Below are 25259 nucleotides of genomic sequence, written 5' to 3' on the forward strand. Positions count from 1 at the left end.
TGTAATATGCTGGAGAACCAATATGCTGCCTGCTGGTACCAATGTGTTTACAGACACCTTTTGGGCATCCACCAGATGCCTTGTTTCTCCTGGTATTTATTCTGGGAAGCAAACTTTCTTCAAAGCAAGATGCCAGCCTCAGTGCCATCTTTATCTCTAGTACTGACTCTGGGTTTTCACTCAGTGATACATTACAGGACTGCTACAGAAGTTCACCCAGTAGCTAGTTGGGATACTTAAAAAAACTGTAACCCAAGCATTGGGTCTTATAGCCAAGGCTCTCATAGAGGCTTTAGGCTACTATACCAAACAGTTTCCTTCTCCACTGGAAAATGGAGAAGAAAATTTCCTTCACTGGAGAAGCAAATGGCAACCCACTCCAGTATCTTTGCCATGAAAACCCCATGGACAGTACCAAAAGGCAAAAAGATATGACGCCGGAAGATGAGCCCCTTAGGTCAGAAGGTGTCCAATATACTACTGGGGAAGAGCGGAGGGCTAGTATTAGTAGTGCCAGAAAGAATGAAGTGACTGGGTCAAAGCCGAAAGGACACTCAGTTGCAGATGTATCTGGTGGTGAAAGGAAAGTCCGATGCTGTAAAGATCTATACTTCATAGGAACCTGGAATGTAAGATCCATGAATCAAGGCAAGCTGGATGTGGTCAAACAGGAGATGACAAGACTGAACATCGACATCCTAGGAATCAGTGAACTAAAATGGACAGGAATGGGTGAATTTAATTCAGATGACCATCAGGTATACTACTGTGGGCAAGAATCCCTCAGAAGAAATGGAGTAGCCCTCATAGTCAATAAAAGAGTAGGAAAAGCAGTACTGGGATACAATCTCCAAAATGACAGAATGATCTCAGTTCGAATCCAAGGCAAACCATTCAACATCACAGTACTCCGAGTCTATGCCCCAACCACTGGTGCTGAAGAGGCTGAAGTTGACCAGTTCTATGAAGGCCTACAGCACCTTCTAGAATTAACACCCAAAAATGATGTCCTTATTATCATGGGGGATTGGAATGCTAAAGTAGGAAGCCAAAAGATAACCGGAATAACACGCAAGTTTGGCCTTGGAGTACAAAATGAAGCAGGACACAGGCTGGTAGAATTTTGTCAAGAGAATACGATGGTCATAGCAAACACTCTTTTCCAACAACCCAAGAGAAGACTCTACACATCACCAGACGGACAACACAGAAATCAGATTGACTATGTGCTCTGCAGCCAAAGATGGAGAAGCTCTATACAGTCAGTAAAAACTAGACCAGGAGCTGACTGTGGCTCAGATCATGAGCTTCTTGTTGCAAAATTTAGACTTAAATTGAAGAAAGTACTAGGGAAAAGCACTAGGCCACTCAGGTATGACCTAAATCATGTTCCTGATGAATATACAGTAGAGGTGACAAATAGAATTAAGGAATTAGATCTGATAGACAGAGTGCCTGAAGAACTATGGACGGAGGTTCGCAACATTATACGAGAGGTAGCAACTAAAACCATCCCAAAGAAAAAGAAATGCAAGAAAGCAAAATGACTGTCTGAAGAAGCTTTACATATAGCTGAGGAAAGAAGGGAAGCAAAAGGCAAGGGAGAAAGAGAAAGATACACCCAACTGAATGCAGAATTCCAGAGAATAGCTAGAAGAGATAAGAATGCCTTCTTAAATTAACAGTGCAAAGAAATAGAAGAAAACAATAGAATAGGGAGGACCAGAGATCTCTTCAAGAAAATTGGAGATATGAAGGGAATGTTTCATGCAAAGATGGGCATGATAAAGGACCAAAATGGCAGGGACCTAACAGAGGCAGAAGAGATTAAGAAGAGGTGGCAAGATTACACAGAAGAACTATACAAGAAAGAGCTTAATGTCCCTGATAACCACGATGGGGTGGTCACTGACCTCCAGCCAGACATCCTGGAATGTGAAGTCTGAGCAACAACACAGCTAGTGGAGGTGACAGCATTCCAGCTGAGCTATTCAAAATCTTAAAAGACAATGCAGTAAAAGTGCTACACTCAATATGCCAGCAAATTTGGAAAACTCAACAGTGGCCGCAGTATTGGAAAATGTCAGTTTACGTTCCGATCCCAAAGAAGAGCAATGCCAAAGAAGGTTCAAACTACCGCACCATTGCACTCATTTCACATGCTAGCAAAGTTAAGCTTAGAATCCTACAAGCTAAGCTCCAGCAGTATGTGGACCGAGAACTACCAGAAGTACAGGCAGGATTTCAAAGAGGGAGAGGAACTAGAGATCAAATTGCCAACATACGATGGATCATGGAGAAAGCTAGGGAGTTCCAGAAAAACATCTACTTCTGCTTCATTGACTATGCTAAAGCCTTTGATTGTGCGGATCGCAACAAATTGTGGCAAGTTCTTAAAGAGATGGGAGTACCTGACCATCTTATTTGTCTCTTAAAAAACCTATATGCGAGTCAAGAAGCAACAGTGAGAACTGGGCACGGAACCACTGATTGGTTCAAAATTGAGAAAGGAGTTCGGCAAGGCTGTATACTGTCACCCTGCCTATTTAACTTATATGCAGAGCACATCATGAGAAAGGCGGGCCTAGATGAATCACCAGTTGAAATTAAGTTTGCTGGGAGAAATATCAACAACCTCAGATATGCAGATGATACCACTCTCATGGCAGAAAGTGAAGAGGAACTAAAGAGCCTCTTAATGTGGGTGAAGGAGGAGAGTGCAAAAATTGGCTTGAAATTCAACATTAAGAAAACTAAGATCATCCGGTCCTCTCACTTCCTGGCAAATAGATGGGGAAGAAATGGAGGTAGTGACAGATTTTATTTTCCTGGGCTCCAAGATCACCACAGATGGGGACTGCAGCCAAGAAATTAAAAGACGCTTGCTCCTTGGGAGGAAAGCTACGGCAAATCTAGACAGCATACTAAAAAGCAGAGACATCACCCTGCCGACAAAAGTGCATATAGTCAAGGCTATGGTTTTCCCAGTTGCAATGTATGGCTGTGAAAGCTGGACCATAAGGAAGGCTGAGTGCAGAAGGATTGAGGCCTTTGAATTGTGGTGCTGGTGAAGACTCCTGTGAGTCCCTTGGACCGCAAGGCGATCAAACCTGTCAGTCCTAGAAGAGATCAACCCTGACTGCTCTTTAGAAGGTCAGATCCTGAAGATGAAACTCAAATACTATGGCCACCTAATGAGAAGGAAGGACTCCCTCAAAGAGTCTAATGCTGGGAACAATAGATGGCAAAAGAAGGAGGGGACGGCAGAGAATGAGGTGGCTGGATAGAGTCACTGAAGCAGTCAGTGTGAGCTTAGGTGGAGTCTGGGGGATGGTGGAGGACAGGAAGGCCTGGAGGAATGTTGTCCATGGGGTCGCGATGGGTCGAACACGACTTTGCAACTAACAACAACAACCAAACAGTTAAATATTCAAAGGCAGACTGATTCCATTAGTTCCTGTGTTTACCTCCAGCAATCTTTCGCCATCAACCAGTTGGCCCAGAGCTATGACAGTCTCCCTCTCCAATGGACTTTAATTTAATGCAGAACCCTGGTCACCTTTATTTGTTCCAGATATGACCCACACTGATACTTCCTCCAGCCCTTCAATATCAAAGCTAGTTTCTGGAAACTAACTGCACAGAATGACTGTAGCAGAGGACTGCTATCCAGATAAATATCTAAAGCTGGATAAGTTGTGGTTTAATTTACCTTACATCATTAAGATCACACTTATTTCCGGCAATAGCTACAACAATATTGGGAGGTCCATGCTGGCGTAGTTCTTTCACCCAGTTTTTTAATGTTGAAAATGTTTCCTAAAACATAAGTGACAGAATTAGTAAAGACAAAAATGTTACCAATATATACATTTTTGTAAAATCCTTTTGCTTACCTCTTTTGTGATGTCATAAACTATAATAGCTGCTGCAGACCCTCGATAATACATTGGTGCCAGAGCACGGAACTGTAAAGAGAATGAGTTGGTAAAAAAAAGGCTTATATACCATATTAAAGATCATATATTTGGGTGGAAGGGAATAACCAAGATAGGGTGAAACAAGGGTGCCTGATAATGAAGCTATATATCTCTTGTCATGGAGATGGTGGTGGTATATATGGCCTCTTGTTCCCATTGTACAACATCCTTGTGAAGCAAGAATCCAACTTGCACAAATGCTGAAACCCACTGTGGCTTATATCATGTGCCAAGCAACTTTTGAATATTCAAGATTCTGGGTGGTTTGTTAATCATGCTAACAACCCACCTTTGTTTTGCCTGCACAACGAATCATAGCCATAGCTTGAACAATTAAAATGGCTACATGTAAACACTGCAGAGCCCTCCAGGCTAATTAATTCACTGTAGCTTAGCATGACTAGCTCAAGTACATTCAGCAAGCTTCAAGGTTGAATAAGTATTTGAACTTAGTTCTCCCTACTGCTAGGCCAACACTCAAAACATCACATTGCTCGATGCCATGTAGCAGAGAGACATCATACTAAAGGTATATGACGAGGTATACCTCAATTTAGGTATAGCCCAGTACACAAAGCGTGAGCACTTTATACTACCAAATGTGAGTAAATTTCAATTATATTTTTACACATGCAGGGTTAGTGAGCATTGAAGGTTAAATGCTCAACTTCAAAACTGCCATTTAAGAAAGGAGTTTTTTCCTTCTCTGTTTCAGGTCACATTATTTCTCAGGATGTTTTCAGATAGGATTACTTTTATACCATAAGCTAACAAATACTCTTTACATTTTTTATTGGCAATCTGAAATATCCAAGTGCACAGCTTTGGACCTTGCTTGTGCGACCTCCCCTGAAATCTTGTGTACTCCAGCCCAAGTACTAAATTAGTACCTCAGCTGTAGGGTATTTCTAACATGTGAAGTCCACAGTTGCTTTATGTAGAAATCTGGAACTGCGCAGTTGAATTGCCATGAAGAAACTGGTGCCTTCACAGGAGTTGTATGAACTGCATCTGTACACACACCAACATTCTGCATGCTACACGTAAGACTATTTTAACACTGTAAAATCTAATTTATTATGACACAATCTCTTTAAAGTAAGATTAATCAATGAGAAAGAGTAAAAAAGGAAATTTCTAGTGCTTATGGGGAACTTTTCAGAAAATGTGTTTTTTTCCAACAGGAGTTACTTATATTCCTTCAGATATTACGAACAAACAAACAAACAAAACCTTCACCTATTTCTAGTTGGAGGAGGGATTTTTTGGTAATATATCTAACAGAAGACAAGTGACCCCAAAGATTTATTTATTTATTTGGATAATTTTTACCCCGTCCAATACCCAATGGGTCTCAGGATGGCTTACAGTTCAAGTAATTTTCTACAGATACCAGAGATTCCCTTTTTACTCTCTCTTATTGGTTCCTTTTTCTTGTATGTGCCTTTCCCTCTCTTTTTGTAATTTGTAAAACAATTCTGTACTGGACTTATGAACCTTTCTTCTGTGTAAATCTCATATTGCAAATGTCCATGTTACTGACTTGATAAAACATTTTTCAGTTTGAGAATCTAACAACAGAGGGGCACATTTAGTTAGAAAACAGAAGTGCAAGATAATCCACTGGCACTCAGTGAGAACCCATAGTGAGACAAAGGGTAATACTCATTTAGTTGGGTTCTGGTAAATGTAAAGAAGAAGCAACTTTTGAATATATTATTCAAATTGATGCAGCATTGACAGGAAGAGGTAGAACAAAATTTCATGAATGAACACTAGTTTCAAACCCAGTGCAGGTTGGGTGATCAACATAGGTGGCTGATATAATGGATGTTTACAACAGCAAGTAAGTTAAATGTTGTGTGCTGGTTGTGCTATATTACAGTGAAAAAACCTTTGTAAATAATTTGGCAAAGAAACTACTTTCAACAAACAAGCAGAGCACAAGTGCCAGTGGCAAACTACATGCAACACTGTGTGTGAACAATAAATGTGCACTTTTTTCCAATGCAGTATACTATTACTACTTCATGTTATAGTCATCTTAGTGGCTACACAGTTTTGAGGGAAAGAGCCCTGTTATACTTAGCCAAAGTTGTTTTCCTGCAGGAAAGCTGTGTGCCCAGATGAGCATGTGTGCACACACTTTGACATGTCTATTTTAATTATGGAAAGAGGGGGCTGAAGTGGATGGAAATGACTTCAAAAAATAATTAAACTATGTTCAGGAAAGAAAATGACTTATCCAAGGTGGACTGTTCAGAAATACAAGAATGCACAGAAAAGAAGATGGAGGAAAAAAAAATCAAAGGGCAGAATGCAATGGGATGCACACACCTCAATGGTTCCCTTGTACCTTGCTGTTTCTGATGCACAAGTAGTGGGTCCCACAGATTTCATTGTACAATCAGGACCCACTGTTTGTACAACAGAGACTTGGTGCTTCCCAAAAGAAGCCATAAAAAGTACACTAACATTTCTATCTCAATAGGGACAGAGCAGCGAAGTTCCTTATACAAGTGCCAGCAACCTCCCCAGTTACAGTAACAAGTGTTTTCATTCATTTTTGGTTGCCCCAGAAATACTAATTTTTCTTTCAACAAGTGGTAGGCGTCCTGTGTGCAAACGGGAATTGGTGAGGGCATAAGCATCTCACTTGAATCTGCTCCAGTATAACAAAATAATTCAGGATTTTATAATTTCAATATTATCACTGTAAATTCTGTCATCATAATTTAGATCATTTTGGTGTAAATATGAAGCCAATATGAGGATAGGCTGTAAGGAAGCAGACAGGAAGAAAGAATATGAACTAAGTGTAAAGCAGGTGTCTCTGTGTTCTTTGCCTTCCTTTAGATCTAGAGCCATAATCCTCAAGCATTTGATCCCTAGCTACAGAAATATGCAAAGGAAGTGTATCCTACCTACCTCTACCCTAAAATGCTTGTTACCTTACATTTTTGGTTGTTATGGTGGCTGTGGTGTCTAGTTCCTACAAAAACCACAATGTTGAGTCAGAGCGCTGACAAAGTATCATGTTATTGCCATTGCAAAAAGCTGTATGTTTTACTCCTGGAGTAAAAATAGAAAAGAGGATCCTGTTTTTTTTTTCTCCTCTCTGAAAATACTGCACAATCAGCAACACATAGATAGATTGAAATAAAATGGTTTGGGTCCCTTCTAGTGCTTAAAAAGATTTAAGATGAAACTGAAGAAGCCTTGACATTTTTTCAAATATGTTAATAAAAATATTAAAAAGGTTGAAAATCCTTTCCTTTAAAATACTTTATATATTTTATTTAAAACTTTTGTATACTGTCCACTACCAAATGGTCTCGGGACAGTCTTACAATTAAACAAAGTGGAGCACAGCATCCATTCTATACAATAAAAACTTACTTAAAATCTCAGTCTAAACCTTAAAATACTGGAAAAATAAAAAGGTTTTGGCCAAGCGCTAAAAAGAATAAAGTGCTGGCGCCAGGCGAACCTCTCTGAGGAATATTACAAATTTGAAATAAATATAAAAAAGTTCATGCTAACAATCTTACCATTATATTCAATTACTGAATTTGAAGGGTTTCCATCAAATTTGAGAGATACTTCGGGGGGAAAATTAAAGAACTAAATTATCAAGTTGGTAATGAATAAAAATGGAAATATAAGTGCAATATTAGAAAAGGAAAAAAAATAACTTGGTTTAATGTGATCCAAGGAGAATATTGGACTAGAGCAGGGGTCGGCAACCTTTAACATTCAAAGAGCCATTTGGACCCGTTTCCCACACAAAACACCAGGAGCCGCAAAACTCTTTTGACATCTAAAATGAAGATAACACTGCATATATCTTTTTTTTTTTTTGCCTTAATGCTATGTATATCTTCATTATGATTTAACTGCAGCTCTTGTTCAGTCACTAAAAACTGTTATTTTTAATCTTACATTATAAACTAGTAGGACTCCTTTCATATATTTTGAATAGGAGAACAGCTTCCTGAAGAGTCAAAGTCAGTGCAAAAGGGCTGCATGCATTAAACAGCAAACCCCATAAGTTCGTCAGCAGTAAAAGCAAATGAATCTACCCATGTATCATTAAACGTTTGGTTTTCTTCAGAAACTTTTTCTTTTCTTCGATTTATCCATGGTTGGCCGGGGTTGGGGGAGCTCAGTAAATCGGTGCTGTGAATTCAAGTGCTGTGAATTATGACAGGTCGCAAGTGCAGCTTTTAACATTCAGATGAAGGAGATTACATTGGGACAAAGAGAATCTTTTCAGCAGTGTTTTGTGTAACATGAGAGCCTGCAGGAAGCTTGTTTAGCAGAGGAATGATTTACTTAACAAGCTGATTTACTTAAGTAGCTAGCGCTGCATTCCTGAGTGGAGCTTGGAGCGGATAAGCGGCTTTGAGCCAAAGCAGAGGCGTTCAAGAGGCATGTGTGGCTCTGGAGCTGTGGGTTGCCGACCCCTGGGCTAGAGATTGGTTAAAGAAAAGAGGTGGTTGTAGAAATTATATGAAATTTGAAGGTATGATTGTGGAAAAGGAAAACAAGATAATGTGAATGAAAGGGACAGTAAATAAAATCTGTAAGATATTGTCAGAAGTTCAGGATCAATATGATTTACTTAAAGCAACATGGAAACAGACTTGAGAAAGAGTATTAATAATTAAGACTGGGAAAATATCTGGGCTAAAAGGATACTAAAATGTACATCAGTAAGAAGAAAGGATTTTTTAAATAAATTAGTATGGAAATTGTAACCCTAGTGAAGTTGAACCATACAGATAGTAGATATTCTAATCTTATGTTGGAGATATGGCTATAGAGTATTTTCATATGTGTTGGGAATACAATTATATAATGACATTTTGAGAAGAAGATTTTTAAACAAAGTAGTAAAATATAAGTTTAATTATTGAATTATGCCCTGAGATTGTATCACTCTCAATATTTAATAAGAAACAATGGAGTTGGAATAAAGAATTAACAAATTTAAGAACAGCTGCGACTTTAATTATAGCTAGGGACTGGAAAGTAAAATAAGATCACCAATTGTGTGATTGGTATAAAGATGTCTGGAATATAGCTATTAATGATAAATTAACTTGTGACTTTAAAGTGAGAAAAGTCTATATATAGAATAATTTTAATGAGATTTGGAGTGTATTTATTGAATATGTGTTAAAAAGAGGAAAAAGATTTAAACCTTTACAGGAGTCAGTGCAATTTTGGAAAGGGGAAATTTCTTGAAAGAATTTTTGAATGAGTTCTCAATATGTATCCAATGGTCCTGGTGATGGGGTGCACAGTTTTTTAATGAATTATTTGAATTGTAAGCTTAATATTTAAAGTTGTATGTTTTAATTTTGATTCTATGTTTCTTAATTGTATTTTATATTTAAAAATTAATAAAAAAGAGGAAACTGAAGATCGTCTCAGCATTAAATGACAACCATGTGCCAACTAGCTTCTGGCCTTATGAAAAAAAACCCATTACTTTCCAAAAGTGTGATTCCAGAAAGAACCCTTCCCCACCCTCTGATGAAAATTATAAAACATCTACTAACACATCAGAAGTGAATATATGCCTAGTCTCAGGAGCATCTTATCTATTCTGAAAGGGGAAATATTCTGAACTGTGCCCTAGTGAGTTTCTCTAGACAGAAAACATTTATGAGGATTTGCAATAGTTTAGCTGGAAAGATTCATCTTGAGTTTCTCATAAAAGGAAAAAGAGATGGCACATGTAGCAGGGCAGCTAAGGACATCTTAATTTGACTACAGGCCTCTACAGAAGAAGGAAAGAGGTCAACTGGGGGTCTTGCTTTTTTTATTCCAACTTTAATCACAAAGGAAACTTGAAAGAAAGTTAACAGCTGACTAGAAATGTATGTGAATATCATAAAGGGAAATGTCCCTGAAAAGGCAGCACATACTAAGAAAGCAAAAGAAGATGCTTCAGGCAATGATGTTGCAGAAGTTCTTTCTGCACCTTGACATGTGGTGGCAACAGAAAGAGAGAATGAGAAAGTCAGCCCTCATCCCTTTCGGCCCAGCCAAAACTATATAGCAGTATATGTGTTTGTCCTTACAACTGTACTTGCCTTTTTAGAGAATGAACTCGACTGCCAAATACTGTCATTCTAAAAGCCTGTTTCAGATTACTCAGAATGAATTCCGTGAAGAAGAAAACTGAAAGCTTCAGCAACTAAATGCGATGCTTGAAATATGTGTCTCCAATGTATAAAGGCTGCAATCACTTTTACTCTGAGCATTACACTGTGCATGTTAGATTCTTTTCAGATTCATCATCTCTGTTTTTTAATCTGGGAAGCAATAATGTGTGGTATAAGCAGAATATTTTAATCCATAGATACATGAGAAAATTATTTTAGAAATTTCACTTCTAAAATATGTGAATTCGACTGAGATACTCATGAAGGTACAGGATATGAATCCATTCTTTATCCCAATGTACTACTTCATGGTAGACAGTCAGGAAACAAAGATAATGATTTTCTATTGCAAAATTCATTTGCACCATTTTAAAATGGTCACCTTTAAGTGGTCATAGGACATAGCCATCTATATTCTGTCCAGAAAGTTTTGTTCATACATTTTTATAGTTAAAAAGCATGGGTTATCTACTTACTCGTTCTTGTCCAGCTGTATCCCATATTAAAAATTTATGCAATTCATTCTGATATTGCACGGTCTTGGTCATAAAAGATGCTCTGAAAAGTATGGAATGCATGACTCTATTAGAAAATAAAACTAATAATCAACAAAAAAGAAGTTAGAACAAATCCCATCCATAAATATTTATTATTTGCATGTATATACCACCCTAATAGCCCAGAGGCTATTAAGGATAAGGTTTATTCCTGTAGAAAAATATAGACATGTAGAACATCCATACACAGGAGACAGATCTACTGATACCACTGTAAAAATGGAAGGAAAATGGTTTGTACATTTCATGTTTTGTTCAAGTCTGGTAGTTAGGAAAGCATCATACTACATATAAAAATGCTGTGGGCAACTAAAATTCAATTGTATTATTGAAGAATTAATATAACTCAAGGTGGGAAAAATCCTATGGTTGCTAGATAAGGCTTTTTGGGTTCCCCTCCTGTACCCATAGACACCGCTCCAACTTTGGGAGAGAGATTCCAAAGACCGAGTATTCCCCACTGCTGCAGAAAGAACCACAGCGCCTGCCTTCTATGATCATAGTACTGGCTTCAGAGGAACTTGTAGATGTCACAAATGGGTGTTTTTGTGAGGAGAGGGGAGAAGCAAGGATATAAAACCTATGGCTTCTCCAGCCCAGCTGTATCACAGCCTGAGCAGCATTCTTCCTGTAGATGGGCTCAGAGGCTAATCTAGAGAAAAAACAAACAACCAAAAGAGGAAGTGGGTGAAATAACCTCTATCGCTTTTCCAGCCTGGCTAGTAGGCCACTTGCTATTCAGAAGCTTCCACGTTCAGAGGCTTCCTTCTAATGGAAATTTTATGCATGCTTAGATGGAAAAAAATCCTACAACGTTCATCATCGAGCCATGCTAGTTGGCATAGTGCTGGGTCTTTACCTTCCACAACACTAAGTCTCAAATTACCACCCATTGTCAGTGTTCAAATGACAAGTGGAGGGAATTTATCCCAAGTTAAGGCAACCCCTTAACTTCTGTGTTGGCTCTCACAGTTACTTGTAGAGGCAAGGCATATGTGTCAAGATTTGATTAAAATCGAGGAAGTCAAGAATTGAGGCTTGTGCATTTTGTTAAGAACTTTCCTATTCAATCTGCCCTCAAAACTGTAGAAGCACCTTTATGTTTTTTGTCTACTAGCAGAAAGATGGACTTTTCTTTTGCCATTCAGATGTAACAAAGTATTCAACCAAAACTATAGTATAACGGTACATTCATGGAACCAATACACTACTAAAACAGTGATAGCTGATTTTATATGCCATTAATCAAACAGAAATTAATATTTTCTGGGTTCATTTTATAAAATATGAGTTTATTTGTATGAGTGGCAAACATCCCAAAGGAGTCAAGAACAATAGGTCAAGTTCTACCACTAACTGGCTTCAGGTTTACAGGAAGGTGGTAACAGTTACTATATCACAAACCTATCTATGTTGAACTAAAAGAATAATTTGTAAACTGTCATGAGTCAAAAATGAAAGCCACTCCAGCTAAGTCTTGAGAAGCTGATTTCATCAGGTTGTGAAATATTGAATTCTCTTCTCAAGACAAAAATTGGTTAGGATTGTCTACTACTTTGAAGACACTGTGAAAAATAAATTATGACTTGACAAAATGAAACAAAAATTCTGAAGCAACTCCACCATGAGGAAAGATAACATCTGCGACTCTTTAGCTTAGGAAAGAGGCAAATACAGAGAGATATGGTAGAGATAGTTTTCTTCCTTTCTCTTAAGAACATGGGGCCATCTCATGAAATTGAACAGTAGAAGATTCAAGACAGATAAAAGAAAATACTTCCTTATACAGCACACTGTTAAACGATGAGATTTGCTTCTGCAAGATGTAGTGGATAGTTTAAAGGGGATTAGAAAATTTTATAGAGGACAGGGCTATCAACCACACTTGGTTATGTTGGTTACATAAAATAAGGTAGTTCTCTTGAAATTTTGCATTGAACTTTCAAAAGCATTTGCTAAATTGGTCAGAAATTCTGGAAATGTAACTTCAAAACATCTGTAGATTGATGTTCTGCCCAGCCCTGCTATTTACATCATAGGTCTAAGTCTCTGTGCCAGTTGCTGGGGAACATGAGGTGCAGGCTGCTGTCGCAGTCACCTCCTATTTTATGCAAAATGGAACTAAAAAGCACTCTCTTTCAACTTGGAGTCTGGGATTTAAAATTTCCTAGTATTTTTGTTCGTGTCTAAAATGTAGGTAGGCAGTTTCTGTAACAAAGTATAAAAGGAAAAGCCATGTTGCACAAAGCATTCTGCTATTTTAAAAAATACTCACAAGTTATCGTTTAAATTCAAGGCTCATGATGGCCAATTTCATAATAGGAACTTTAAATAGTTAACCATAAGCCAGACAGGCTCACAAAATTTACACCTTGAACCTTGCAGTTTAAGATTAAATCTGAATGTGGTTACTTGTGTGCCATCTAATCAAAACTGTAAACCAGGGGTCTCAAACTCAACTTACCTGGGGGCCGCTGGAAGTAGAGTCTGGGTGAGGCTGGGCCGCAACAAGGATTCCACCCCTGCGGTGGTGGTGGGCCACTCACCCCGCGGCAGCCCAGGCGCCGCCGGCGCTTTGAAGGCTGCAGGGCCCCTCCCCCCCCCGCGGGCCGCGAGTTTGAGACCCCTGCTGTAAACTATTAAGATAAATGCTTGCATACTTCCTAGTTCCATCCTGGCTAGGTTTTGGTATGAGCAAAGAATGGCTGAATGCCCTCCATCCCCTAGGTAAGCTAGATGCTTTCTTTCCACCTTGTGCAAGTCATATAAGCAGGCAAGTTGGCAAACAGACAGACAGATGGGCAAATAGGGCCATGCTCTTTCTGTTGGCATACCTTGCTTCTCAGCCTGCAAAAATAAGACAGACATGAAGAGACAAGGTATGCTACTTAAGAGCATGATCACAATCTGGGTTTATGACTAACATTTTTTAATTCCTTAGACGCACTTCCTATTTCTGCAAATCATTTTTACATGTGCAGACTGCCAAAGGAAACACCCACACGCTGCCAGGCTGCCACAAAGAAAATGACTCTGTAATGGGTCGGAAGTGCACAGACCATCCAGCTGGTGCTGAACTTATAGACAGTGAGCCTACCCACACAGTCTGCCACACAAGTTACTACAGAAATATGAACAGCAAATGAGCTGTATGATGCTTATTGATTTGTTCAAGAGGAAGAACAGGTATAGCAAATGACCCTTTCAAAAATGCTAACCTTGAGGACAACAAACTCATTTCCTTCAGAAAACTTTGCAACTATTCTTCACTTTACCTCTATAGGGGCTGGGGGAAAATGCAAGGGAAAACCTTTGTTTGTCTATTTCAGCTTTTTTCCATTTGTTCTTTCATTATTTTTAGTTACTGAACTTTGCAAATGACTGGCTTTTCATAAATCCTACCATTATGCAGAATGTTCCATTCAGTAGCCAGAGATATACTATCACGAGCATGGAATTGAAGCTTATGGTCATTCATGATTACTAGATACTGATAAAACCTATCCTTCCTTTTATAAATACAGTGAATGTCTTAAGAATGATATATGCTAATAGCCATCACATTATCCAGTAGCAATGTTAATTCTACATCATGAGAAGCGGATTGATTTGTTTAGTTTTTATCTGCTGTAAAGCTGTATCTTGTGCTTGAAGTATTTACTTGAAGAGTAAATAAAAATTTGAACTTTATAATCTGATTTCAATAACTAAACCAGAGCTAATGAACACTAAGCAACCAGTATATTACCTTTCCAATTTGGTTTGTAATCATTACATTTTTCTATAGTGAACAATTCTGATACAGAATTTTGTGTTTACATTTTCATTACTCAGAGACACTTATGCCCCTATTTAAGGAAATGTTATATGAATGAAAACTGCTATATGCTTCCATAAATAAACACTGGAAAGCAAGTTAGGACCCTACTCTTGGTTCAGTAAATAAAACTCTCCAACTGATCAAAATATGTTGCCTACTTTGTATATGGAAGAATCTAGGTATTCACATACCTTGTAAAGTACACATATATCTTTATTACAAATCAGCAGTTTGGACCAATGACCACTCCTTTTTAATTGTGCATAGGAAATGAGAAGTCATTATAAAGAATGCAAACTTCCTCCGCCCACCCATTCCACTCAGTTAATGCTAATGGATGGGGTGGACGTATTTTGGGTGGGAGATGGGTCATTTTCCAGGGCTAGCTTCTGTCCCTTAACCACAGCTGAAAGGAACCTACATTTTATTTGTACCTGGTTCTAAGAAAACTTGACTTTAGTTTCCTGCCAGACAAGAGACAATTTCTATAGATGTAACCATGCGTGTAGATGCCAACATTTGTTCGTGAAAAAAATTAAAGATATTGTGTATTGTTGTTTAATCCTAAACTGTCCTAACTCATTTGTTACTTTTAGTTCCTTACCCAATTGTTGGATTGATATTGGGATCAAAGCTGTCTTCTACAAAGCGCCATACAATGCTTGATTTTCCCACACCAGTATCCTAAAAGAGAAATCAAGCATATAATTTTAAGATAATTAAAAATGGATGGGAGTTTTGTGGTAATTATAATAAAACACTAAACTTTGATTAAGTTGTATCCCCCTCAATTTTATGATAGAGGGACAAATTGATTGTTTTGAACAAGCAGAACAATTTCAAACAAAACCATTTTATACTGCCCTAGACAGAGCTATAGCTGGCATAAAGTAAGAGCTGGTAAAAACATACAAACATAGAAACAGAGCGAGTCAGAAGGGGCTGCATGTCATGAAGTAACCTCTGGCCACAGCTGCTACCTGTAACTCCATAAACAGTGATGATGCCAGGGTGCAACTGATTTTTCAAGGGGAGTAAACTCCATAGAACTGATGGCATACCACCAGCCACCTCAGAGTACCTGCTGATAAGAAAACACTCCATTTTATTTTGCTTTTATTTCAGTTCTCCCTCATCCATCCTAATACCATATGAAAGCAGTTCAAGAGTGGTACTAGCTCACTGGTATTCTAGGTAGATGAAAGATAGAACTGTGCTAATGAATGTAAACCTTGCTAATGAATTTAGAGAGTACACTTTTTCCCTTGTTTTACAGAATACGAAGGCCTACAGGTTATGGTGTTAATAGCAAATTCTGCAAATATATATTTTAAACTTTTGTTATTAACAGTAGAAGGCAGGAAGAGAAATTCATGGTACCCAGTGAGTAATGAAGTAGCCTTATCTGCCAGAAATGATTGCTGACATAAAAGTAGTACTCTTACATCTCAGTTAACAACATCATATAATTTTAGCCACATACACTATTATCTTATTTTAACTCAAATCTCCACCAGAACATTATGAGATAGTGGTAGGACAAGATGTTTCTTCAGAAGAAATCCCATTATCAGTGAAATTGACTTCTGAATAAGTATGTATAGTATTAGGATCTAAGCATAGTATCAGATGGTGCATTTTTCTGCCCAAGAAGCCAATAATTATGTTCACCAATGTGAGAAGCTATAGCAAAATCTTATTGAAGGTATGTTGTATCATCCAGACCCAGTTTCTGCATGGTAGGATTGCTTTTTTGAAACCCTAGATGTAGTTAATGGTCTGTTCTAAGGTTTCCATGCTTCATTGTGGCTTCTCCAGTTGTCTGGATTCAGGACTGCCATTTTACCATTGTTGAATTAGAAAGAGTCCTGTGGCAAGAGTAGCCATGGAAGGGGCCACTTCTAGCTTTTGATCTCTACTGCCTTCTGTACCATAACAGATACATCATTGCTCATGTTAACCCTTATTGCCCAAGCACTGTGTCCTCCCTGCCTCTTACTTTTGAAAAGAGGAAGGCAGTATGAGAATACACAGAGGCAGGAGGGTGGAATCATGATGAAACAGTTTATTTTCATTTAATAAAAATCTATTTGGGGACTGGAACAGCTGGGAAATGCTGCAGACATGCAGGTACACTCTGCACCTCAGGACTGCAGTGGGCCAATTAGGAGTGGGCTGCTGGATCCCAAATCCCTGTATGCTTACTGACTGCATGACAAGACTGGGAGAATAGAGCAGGGAATACAGAAACCATGTAATCATGATTTTCTGGGCACTGAGTTCAGGCAAAGATCTGTATGCTATGAACACAGCACACGGTTGCTGTGTCATGTGACCCAGTCAATGTATAGGGACAATAAATACTAATGTGTCCCCTAGTGGTATCCCACATTAAAATGCCTATTTTAGGAAATGCATTGATGCTTCCATGTTGCTACAAAATCCCTCTATGTTGCACATACTAGTGACTGGAAACTCATTTCCAACAGCCATGTGAGTACCAATTCTACAAAGTGTATAGTAAACAACATAGTTTGAAATCAAAAGGTGTTCAACTAGTTAGAGTGTTAGTAATGGCTATTACTCATTCAGCCCTACCCTATTTAATGAAAGGCTGAACACCCTTTCAGTAACATGCCTGGAACAATAGTGTTAAGAAGCCGCAGTCAATGAGAAAGCCCAAAATGACTTAACACCAGATTGATTTCTTGTGCATAAATGAGGCCAAAACCTTGAACTGGTCAGCCATGATTCAAAAGAATCATTCCCAGCCATTGCTGGCATCATGCATCCAATAGTCATGCCCTAAATAGCTTCACTTAAGATCAATAGCATAGCTTCGAAGGAAGTAGCTGAGGCCTGTGGTCAGCCTATATGCTAAAACCTGACTAGGAGTGCATATATTAAACCTAACTGGTGATTTTAGAAATAGGCCAAGGTTTTGGGCAACTGCAGATGACAGAATGATAGCATAAGAAAAGTTACAAAAGGGTTTGTCTTTTTTCAACATTCTTAAAAGTGCACTTATTTTCTCATGTTTAAATAAAAGGCATATGAAACATTACAATGTTATATTTGCATAAAATACTTCGAGCCACAGAATTTAAAGGTGATCAGCAGAAACTGTTCCCTCATTGACCTCCCCACCTCCTTCACACAGAGAACAAACCCTGTTTTAAAGAGAGTACTACTTTTCAAGAAGACTGGGAACGCACCTGTGGAGTGTGACTCAGTATTCAGAAAAAAATTGTTGTACAAAGAAAAGTCTAAAAAAAATGGAATTTAGACAGGATTTCATTGGTCATCTTGAGAATCAGGTGAATTAAACTGCAGTTAACTGAATGTTTCCACAGGAGCAAATTGCCTGAGATCAATGGGATGTATTCCCAGGAAAAGGCATAGTGGACTGCATCCTTAAATAGTGCTCTCCCTCTTTTAAAGGCCTGGATTGAGTACTTTTCAAAGAATCTTTAAAAGTAGTCCAGTATTTATTGGTCAAGGGTCGATTTTTTCTTATAGAGTTCTTCCCAAACCTGTGCCATTGGGAGTTTTCAAAAACCAAACTAAAGTATCTAAAAAAGCCAAAGCCACAAACACAAAAAGAAAGAAAGTAAAACCGCATTGACTGTTGGGGCCATCTAACAACAGATGAAAAGCAAAACACTCTTCGGTCATGGAAATTTGCACACATGTGCTTGAAGGTTTTATTCTCGTAATGTTTATTTAGAAATTTATCCCATTGAGGAAGCTAGAGCTTTTCTGAGATCCTAAGAAATCTTACAAAGGAATTAGCACCACGTAGACTGCATAATTAGATAGTCTTAGTGGTCAGTATTGGACTGAGGACTCAGGGGATCCAGGTTCTAGTCCCAGCTTGCCCAGGAATGACTCTGAGCCCGTCACTGACATTCATCCAAACCCACCTCACAGGGTTGATGTGAGGAGGGCTACGCAAACCAGCTTTGGCTCTTTGCAAAGGAATAATGATAGGCTGCCAAGGTAATGTAATAAAAGAAAAGCAGCAGCAGCTTCAGAAATCAGGCCAATCTAAGGGCACGATCCTAAGCACAGTGACCTCCATGAGCTCAGCGGGGGTTATTCTCGAGTAAACGCGCAAGGAATGGCCTGTAAATGTTAGAAGTGTAGCTCGATTATCTCCCAGCTCTGGATGTTATTCCCCAACTCCCTCCCCCGCCTCATTTCCCCGCCGATCTGACAACTCTAGGAGTAGGTACCGGTAAAGAGTATAAAAGCCCCATATTTCAAATGCCTTCACAGAGGCAGGAGGAGAGAAAGGAAAGCCTCCTTTTCTTCCTCTCCAGTATGGGGCGGGAGATACGGACTCCTAAGTTTCACAGCCACCCTACGCCCATGGGTAGAAAACTTTCGTGCCCTCGTGTATAACCCCGATCTTCCCTCCCCACCCTGCCATTACTCACCCCGAGCAGGCAAACTTTGAGCTCCCTCAGAGCCATGACTCGAGAAAAAGAGGCGGCTGCTCCTACGAACCCCAGGCACGGTCCGGCCAAACCATAACCGCTCCCTGGAAAAAGGCACACATTGAAGCGGCGCCGCCGCCCCCAATTCCGCCTCAGGCCGAGTCCCCGGAGAAAGTGCGGGAGAGGACCAGAACCGCGGCGGCAACGCAGTCAACAGCGAGGGCTCCCTCACGCTCTCCTTGCCCGCCCCTCCCGGCGTCGCCAGTCACAGGTAGAGCCTCCTCTTCCTCCTCCTCAGGCCCCGCAGCCCGGGCGCCATCTTGGACGGCCCCTCGACGATCACCTGACGGGGCCTCCCCGCCCCTTTCAGGGACGACCGGCTCGGGAGGGGGAGCGCCCCATTGTGCGTGTCCCTCGCCCCGCACACCCCTCACAGCGCTGCTCTTTATGGGCCCCGCTCGGCAGGCGCCGCGCGCCCCGGGGCCGGTTCCGAAGCGGCGGCCCGGGCCGATGCGTGAGTGCGCGGGCGCGGCGTCCCGGCGAGCGCGGGTCGGGGCGCCCCTCCTCAGGGCCCTCCTCCCCGGGCCCAGCTCTCCTCTCGCGCCCCGCCTCCCGCCCCACCAATGCCCCTTTCAAAATGGCTGGTAAGTGGCTTTCGCTTCGTGGGCTCCTCGGTGGCGAGCGAGCGAGTGCGTGCGCCGTCTTCCTTGTCTCCTTCTCCGCCTCCCCGCCCGCCCTGCCTGCCTGCTTGCCCGCCCGCGAGCTTTCCGCGCGGTGTCGAGGAGGGGCGCTCCCATCCTGGCGTGAACTTTGCGCGTTGGCTGTCGTATTTGTTCTTGCTGAGGTGTGTCTATTTAGTTCTTGTTTTTTGCCTTGTTAAAGAAAGAACAAAAAAGGCAAAGCTGCCTCCTTTCCAAACGAGTCTTGTGGGGGAAAACAACAACAGCACCACACCAACCCCTTGTGTCTTCTTTCTCTCCCTCTCTTTTCCTCCCTCCCTCCTTCTCTCCCTCTCTTTTGTTTTTTTGTTTGTAGGGATCCCTTTGTATTTTGTGGATTTGCAGGATGACTTAGATGATTGTGAGTAACCGTTTTCGATTTTTAAAAAAATTAATAGCAGTAAAGTCGTAAATCGCCTCCCAACCGCATCTTAAAATCCCTGATCCCGCCTCCCTATCGCATCTTCCTCTTAAAATCTCAGATTCCGCTTTACGTCCTCCCCAAGGCATGGAAGAGGGTTGTAAAGAGGATGTTCCCTGCCCCGAGTTAAAGGAAACTATTATTGTTGGAAGGGGAAAACCCCCTGCTTTTTAAAAGCAGAGACTTTGAATTTAATTGTGGCTTGTAGACGTGAGACTTGAATTCTGTAGTTTTAAATATACTACTAGAAAGCAAGTGTTTTCATGTCAATGGCATTTACTTCCAGGCAGTAGAACATGTAACAGTTCTGACAGGTTTTGCTGACAGAGCTCCTTTTCTATTCTGATGGGGGGGGGGGGGAATTAATCATTTGCTATAGAAGTGGAGGAGTTGCTTTAAATTTTAAGGATTAAATGCCCAACTCTTTAAGATTAGTGAAATCTTGTTAGTGGATTGGTGGGGAAGGAAGATGAAGATGGATATTTTTTAAAAGGCTTATTAAACAGTTGCAGTGTCTTCTTCCCCACCACCACTGCAGTTTCATTAAAATAAATATTGCAGAATGTGTAGAAACATGTTCAGTTACAGATCCTGTAATTTGGTTTGTATGATGGAGGGTGGACAGAGTGCAGAAGGGAAAAGGTACCCAATCAGTCAGGTGCCAAATGAGAGATATAACTGCTACAAAATATCATTTTGAAATACACATTTATGCATCAGATATGTTCAAAGATAAGTAGTACCAACTGTCCTATGAAGGAACAAAGCTTCTCATTCATCTTGTAGAAACTTTCATTGATTTTGTTTGCATGAACAACAATTTGGTCAAGGTGGAGTCTTCATTTTTGTAAACATATGCTGCCAAGGTAATTTGGTAGGCCTGATGTGAGGATATAGTGCTGTGTCTTTGTTTCACATTGTCTTTCAAAAATTATTTGTCTTTGATATTATTGTGTTTTCTTAGCAATAACAATGAATGCTGGAAAGCATATGCTCTACAAAATGAGGGAATCACTTTGGATGAAAGACTTCCCTAAAAAATCTAATCTGCCCCATATGGCCCGTGCGTGCTCGCTCGCTCGCTCGCTCGCTCGCTCGCTCTCTCTCTCTCTCTCACACACACACACACACACACACAGAGAGAGAGAGAGAGAGAGAGAGAGAGAGAGAGAGAGAGAGAGAACTCTGACTTCCTGGTGTGCAAATTTAGCATGGATAACAAATCAAGTGTAATTAATATGCTTTTAGCTTTAAGTTTTAATGTTAACTAGTCATGTGCAAACTCTCCAGCCCTAGGAGCATTTCCAGAACTAAATAAAGCATGCTAACGAAACTCGAATTTTGGTGGGACTAGAACCCTTGAGGCTGATTCTTATATGACAGTTCCATGTGACAATTGTAAAAGTGAGAGGTGTTTGTCACAGGTGCATTGCCTTTGTCATGTGGCCAAAGATATACTGCCCAGATTTGTAGCTTTCGCATGGAAAAGGTTCCACATTATGGGGGAAAGTCATGTTATGGGCCTATGTTATCAGGGAGTCATGATGTTATATTTCAGTCCAGTCACAAAGGTGAACTGATAATTCAGTTCTGCCTCAGCTTACTGGACAAGAGTAGTGTGAGGATAAAATACTCTACATATACAATGTTGAGCTATTTATAGCTTAGGGCTCAACCATAGAAGAAGAGTGGGATGCAATAAATAAATACAAATGTGATCAATAATGAAGACCATGGTGTCCATTGGAGGGTAGTTATGTAAGAATCCATCCTGGCTGACTAAGTTTTGGAATCAAATTTGTTGGAATGGCTATTACCTTTAACTCATTGAAACATCCATGCATTTATGTTTGGCATGCATTATAATACTTCCAAAAGACAGCATTTCTGCTGCATGCAATTAAGTGACTTCTACTGCAAATTGGCCATACATATCTTTATGTATTATACTGTCCCTTCTCAGACTTGTTCTATAGTGACTGCAATATATAGTGACATCATTTGCAAGATGTACATGCAACTCTCTTGAAATTCAACACAAATCCATATGATATAGACCATGCATTTCACACTAAAGCTGGTATTATGGCTACCCCTTACAATTAATATGCATAGTATATAGAAGATACTGCATTTGACAGGAATATACTATCAACTTGTGAGAACAGGAATGGGCGGGGGTTGGGTCTTGGAACTACATGCACGCTTCAATAATTTCATCCCATTAAAGGAATTTTACAGCACAATTTTGTACATGTCTACTCAAATCTAAATACCACATTGACGCACGTCAATGAGACTATCAGGTAAGTGAGTGTAGGACTGTAGCCTTTATTGATTAATCATGCACGTTTTAGGGTGCGTGCTTAGATAGCTAAAGTCCTATGGCATCCAAAGTTTCCCAGCTACCCATGGGGAATGCTGGGTGTTATGGGACTTATTTTGTCTAAACATGGATAGGGTTGCATCCTTAGTTGAATAATCCATCCATCAATTAAATTTGCATGGGTAAAAACAGTATATTTGCATTAAGAATTGCCTTCCTCCTGTCACCAAGAAAATGCATTCCATTCACTCTGTTGACTTGTGTGGAGAAAGGAAAGAGCCTGTAGACATGGAAATGAGTGAAGAGACATGTATTGGGGTTAATAGATTTCAGGTATGTGTGAAATATTTCCTCTGCATTTCTTCTGTGCCTGAGGACTCCTCTCAGGATTCAAAAGAGAATTATTTATCCCATTTATTTCTATAGTTGGAAGGGAAGGGTCTGTCGTACCATTGATTTCCTGGAGAGTCCACATTATCTTGGAATGATGGGATCTAAGGATGGTCCACCTTCAGTGACTCTTTTGTTTTTCTTCTTTCAAGGCTGCCACTGCAGCCATAGAGTATTGCTAAATGGCTATCTCATTTCCATCTGCAGTCTCAAAGCAGTTTACACATACAAGTGCAGAAATTCTTCTGATCCATGTGTATATTCCTGTCTACTACTGAATCAAAAATGCTGCTGGAAATATTTGAGAAATGGTGACTTAGATATTGATCTTGCAATGTATGTGGAGGATCAGAGGTCTGTGCAGGTTAAGGGTTTTAAGCACAAGAAAATACTATGGCATGCTGCTAATGATCTCAGCCTTTGCATTAAATTTAATGGAATAATCTATAAAGTTTATGTTAAGCATCTGCGAAAGACTTAGTGGATATTGTAGATCAATGACTTTGAGAAAATAAAGGTGCAAGTGTAGGTTGAAAGATAGTTGTCATCATGCAGATGTAAGCATCACAGAAAATAAATGGAAGGTAAGTATGCAACTGCTTGCAAAACAAGTGTCATTTTAAGTTCTGTCAACAGGAGTGCTTCTAAGAAACAGACATAGAGGTCTTCATTTGTGTCCAGAGTGGGTCACTAGGATAAAAAGTTAACATTTACATGTTTAATATAAATTAACAAAATGGAAACTAAGAAGAGACATTAGGCAGTGGATAGGGAACTGTTTTTATTATGAAAAGGTGAAAAAAACAGGAAATATTGAAACTAGAGAAGGTAAGGGATACATGGGCACTTACATTTAAAAAGCTATCATAAATGCAATTATTTTTATTGAGCTCAGGATGAGCATCCAGGAAAATACAACATAAGCAAGATGGACTTTGCATCAAATACATTATATATAATGATATTCCATATTCTGCACCAAGGAAAGTTTAATACTGCAATGTATATGAAGTATTCAAATTAAATAAGCACCATGTCCTAATCTCCTTCAGAAGTAGCTATTGAGGGAGATAATTGACTAGGAATTTATAGAAGTTTTTGACTATTTCATATAGCATGTTTTTAATGTGCAAAGTGGTTATGTGATTTTTTAATATAGTAATTTATGTTTCCATGAGGTAAGTCTTTGTTTTTCTTATTTTACATACTGGGGGCTGAGACAAATAACCACTAGTCACCCACTGAGCTTGAATTTCCTAGACTTTGGTTGAGGATGTTTTGGGAGAGGGATGGCTAGCTGGCAGGCAATGGGTCAGATACAATTCTTTAAGCTTCTGAAGGTCTTACCAAATTTTAATTAGTATATAGTAAACCCTGTTATTTATAGGGAAATTGTTACTTGTTCTCATTTGTAAAAAGAAACAATAGAATGTTTTTAGTTTGTAGGGAATAGAAAGCTCTCTCCAGTGCCTCACAAGTCAACTTCTGCTTGTGTGACAGAAATTTCTCTTCTTGTATTCATTTCTCCTCCAACCCATCTGTTCTGGTGGTTCCCCCATAACCATCTGGAGAAAATTTAGGGACTGCAGCGGGGAGAGAGAATATGTTCTGCCAGCAATATCCATTCTGTAGCAGATAGCATTAGATACAACCCAGAGACTGCTCAGATTAAAGTAGTAACTTTCTTTAGATTGTGTATTTAACCTGGCTGTGATGTGTACTATCTCTGTGTAATATTTACTGCTTGAGGGCACCAGTTTTATTTATCAAGGCCAAGAATCCATAAAGATAGCAATTTTTGTGGCAAAACACAATTTATATTCTCTTACACACCCCTCTGTACACACAGGAGATCTGATTTTGGAATAAATGATTCAAAATTAGTATCTTTGAACTTAAATGATTATAGGACAAGGTCAAAAGGCACAAACATACCCAAAGAACTTAAGCTAGTATTTGAGAACTATTGGAACTATCTGAAGTCCTGATGTATTGGTGGAAGCTAATTTGTTTAGGTTAAGAGACAATACACATTACACCTTTGCTATGGTTTCATTTCAGTAAAGCCAAACTTACTTGTTACAGTGGAAGGATTTGGATTTATGGTGGTATAGGGTATCTTTGTGCAGAGCTCCTTGGTCTAAAGGGTCATATTTCTAATTTTATGAAAAGAAACTTCTTCTTTGCTAGGTCCCAAATCTCTTAGGAAAGAAGGTGTGTGCATGTATTCATTTTGACCTAAGTCCCACTCAGTACAAAGCAATTTACTTCCAGATAAAGCTGTATAGGTTTGTAGCCTGAGACAGTGAAGAGATACCAAGGGACAACACAATTTACTTGCATTTCTCTACTGCAGGTATGGCCAGTTTGTGGTCAATCAGATATTTTGGCCTACAACTCCCATTCAGTCTTGCCACTGGCTACATTTGTT

The 25259-nt window shown here is 39.5% G+C and overlaps 2 protein-coding genes across 2 annotated transcripts in view; one reads left to right on the plus strand and one right to left on the minus strand.

Moving 5' to 3' along the window:
* Nucleotides 1–19411, minus strand: part of RAB22A (RAB22A, member RAS oncogene family) — a 33406-nt gene extending 13995 nt beyond the window's left edge. The window contains exons 1-5 of the mRNA XM_044454949.1: nucleotides 18973–19411; nucleotides 15138–15217; nucleotides 10633–10714; nucleotides 3897–3968; nucleotides 3713–3819 (exon numbers count right to left, since the gene is read on the minus strand). Coding sequence (XP_044310884.1) covers nucleotides 3713–3819; nucleotides 3897–3968; nucleotides 10633–10714; nucleotides 15138–15217; nucleotides 18973–19008 — 377 coding nt within the window. The 5' untranslated portion in view covers nucleotides 19009–19411. The remainder of the gene's footprint in view (nucleotides 1–3712; nucleotides 3820–3896; nucleotides 3969–10632; nucleotides 10715–15137; nucleotides 15218–18972) is intronic.
* Nucleotides 19412–19577: 166 nt separating this feature from the next.
* Nucleotides 19578–25259, plus strand: part of LOC123036206 (serine/threonine-protein phosphatase 4 regulatory subunit 1-like) — a 45945-nt gene continuing 40263 nt past the window's right edge. The window contains 2 exon segments of the mRNA XM_044455247.1: nucleotides 19578–19616; nucleotides 20008–20052. Of these exon segments, the coding sequence (XP_044311182.1) occupies nucleotides 19610–19616; nucleotides 20008–20052 (52 nt within the window). The 5' untranslated portion in view covers nucleotides 19578–19609.

This window comes from Varanus komodoensis, unplaced genomic scaffold (genome assembly GCF_004798865.1).
Source record: "Varanus komodoensis strain SLA01 unplaced genomic scaffold, ASM479886v1 scaffold8, whole genome shotgun sequence".
Classification (NCBI taxonomy): domain Eukaryota; kingdom Metazoa; phylum Chordata; class Lepidosauria; order Squamata; family Varanidae; genus Varanus; species Varanus komodoensis.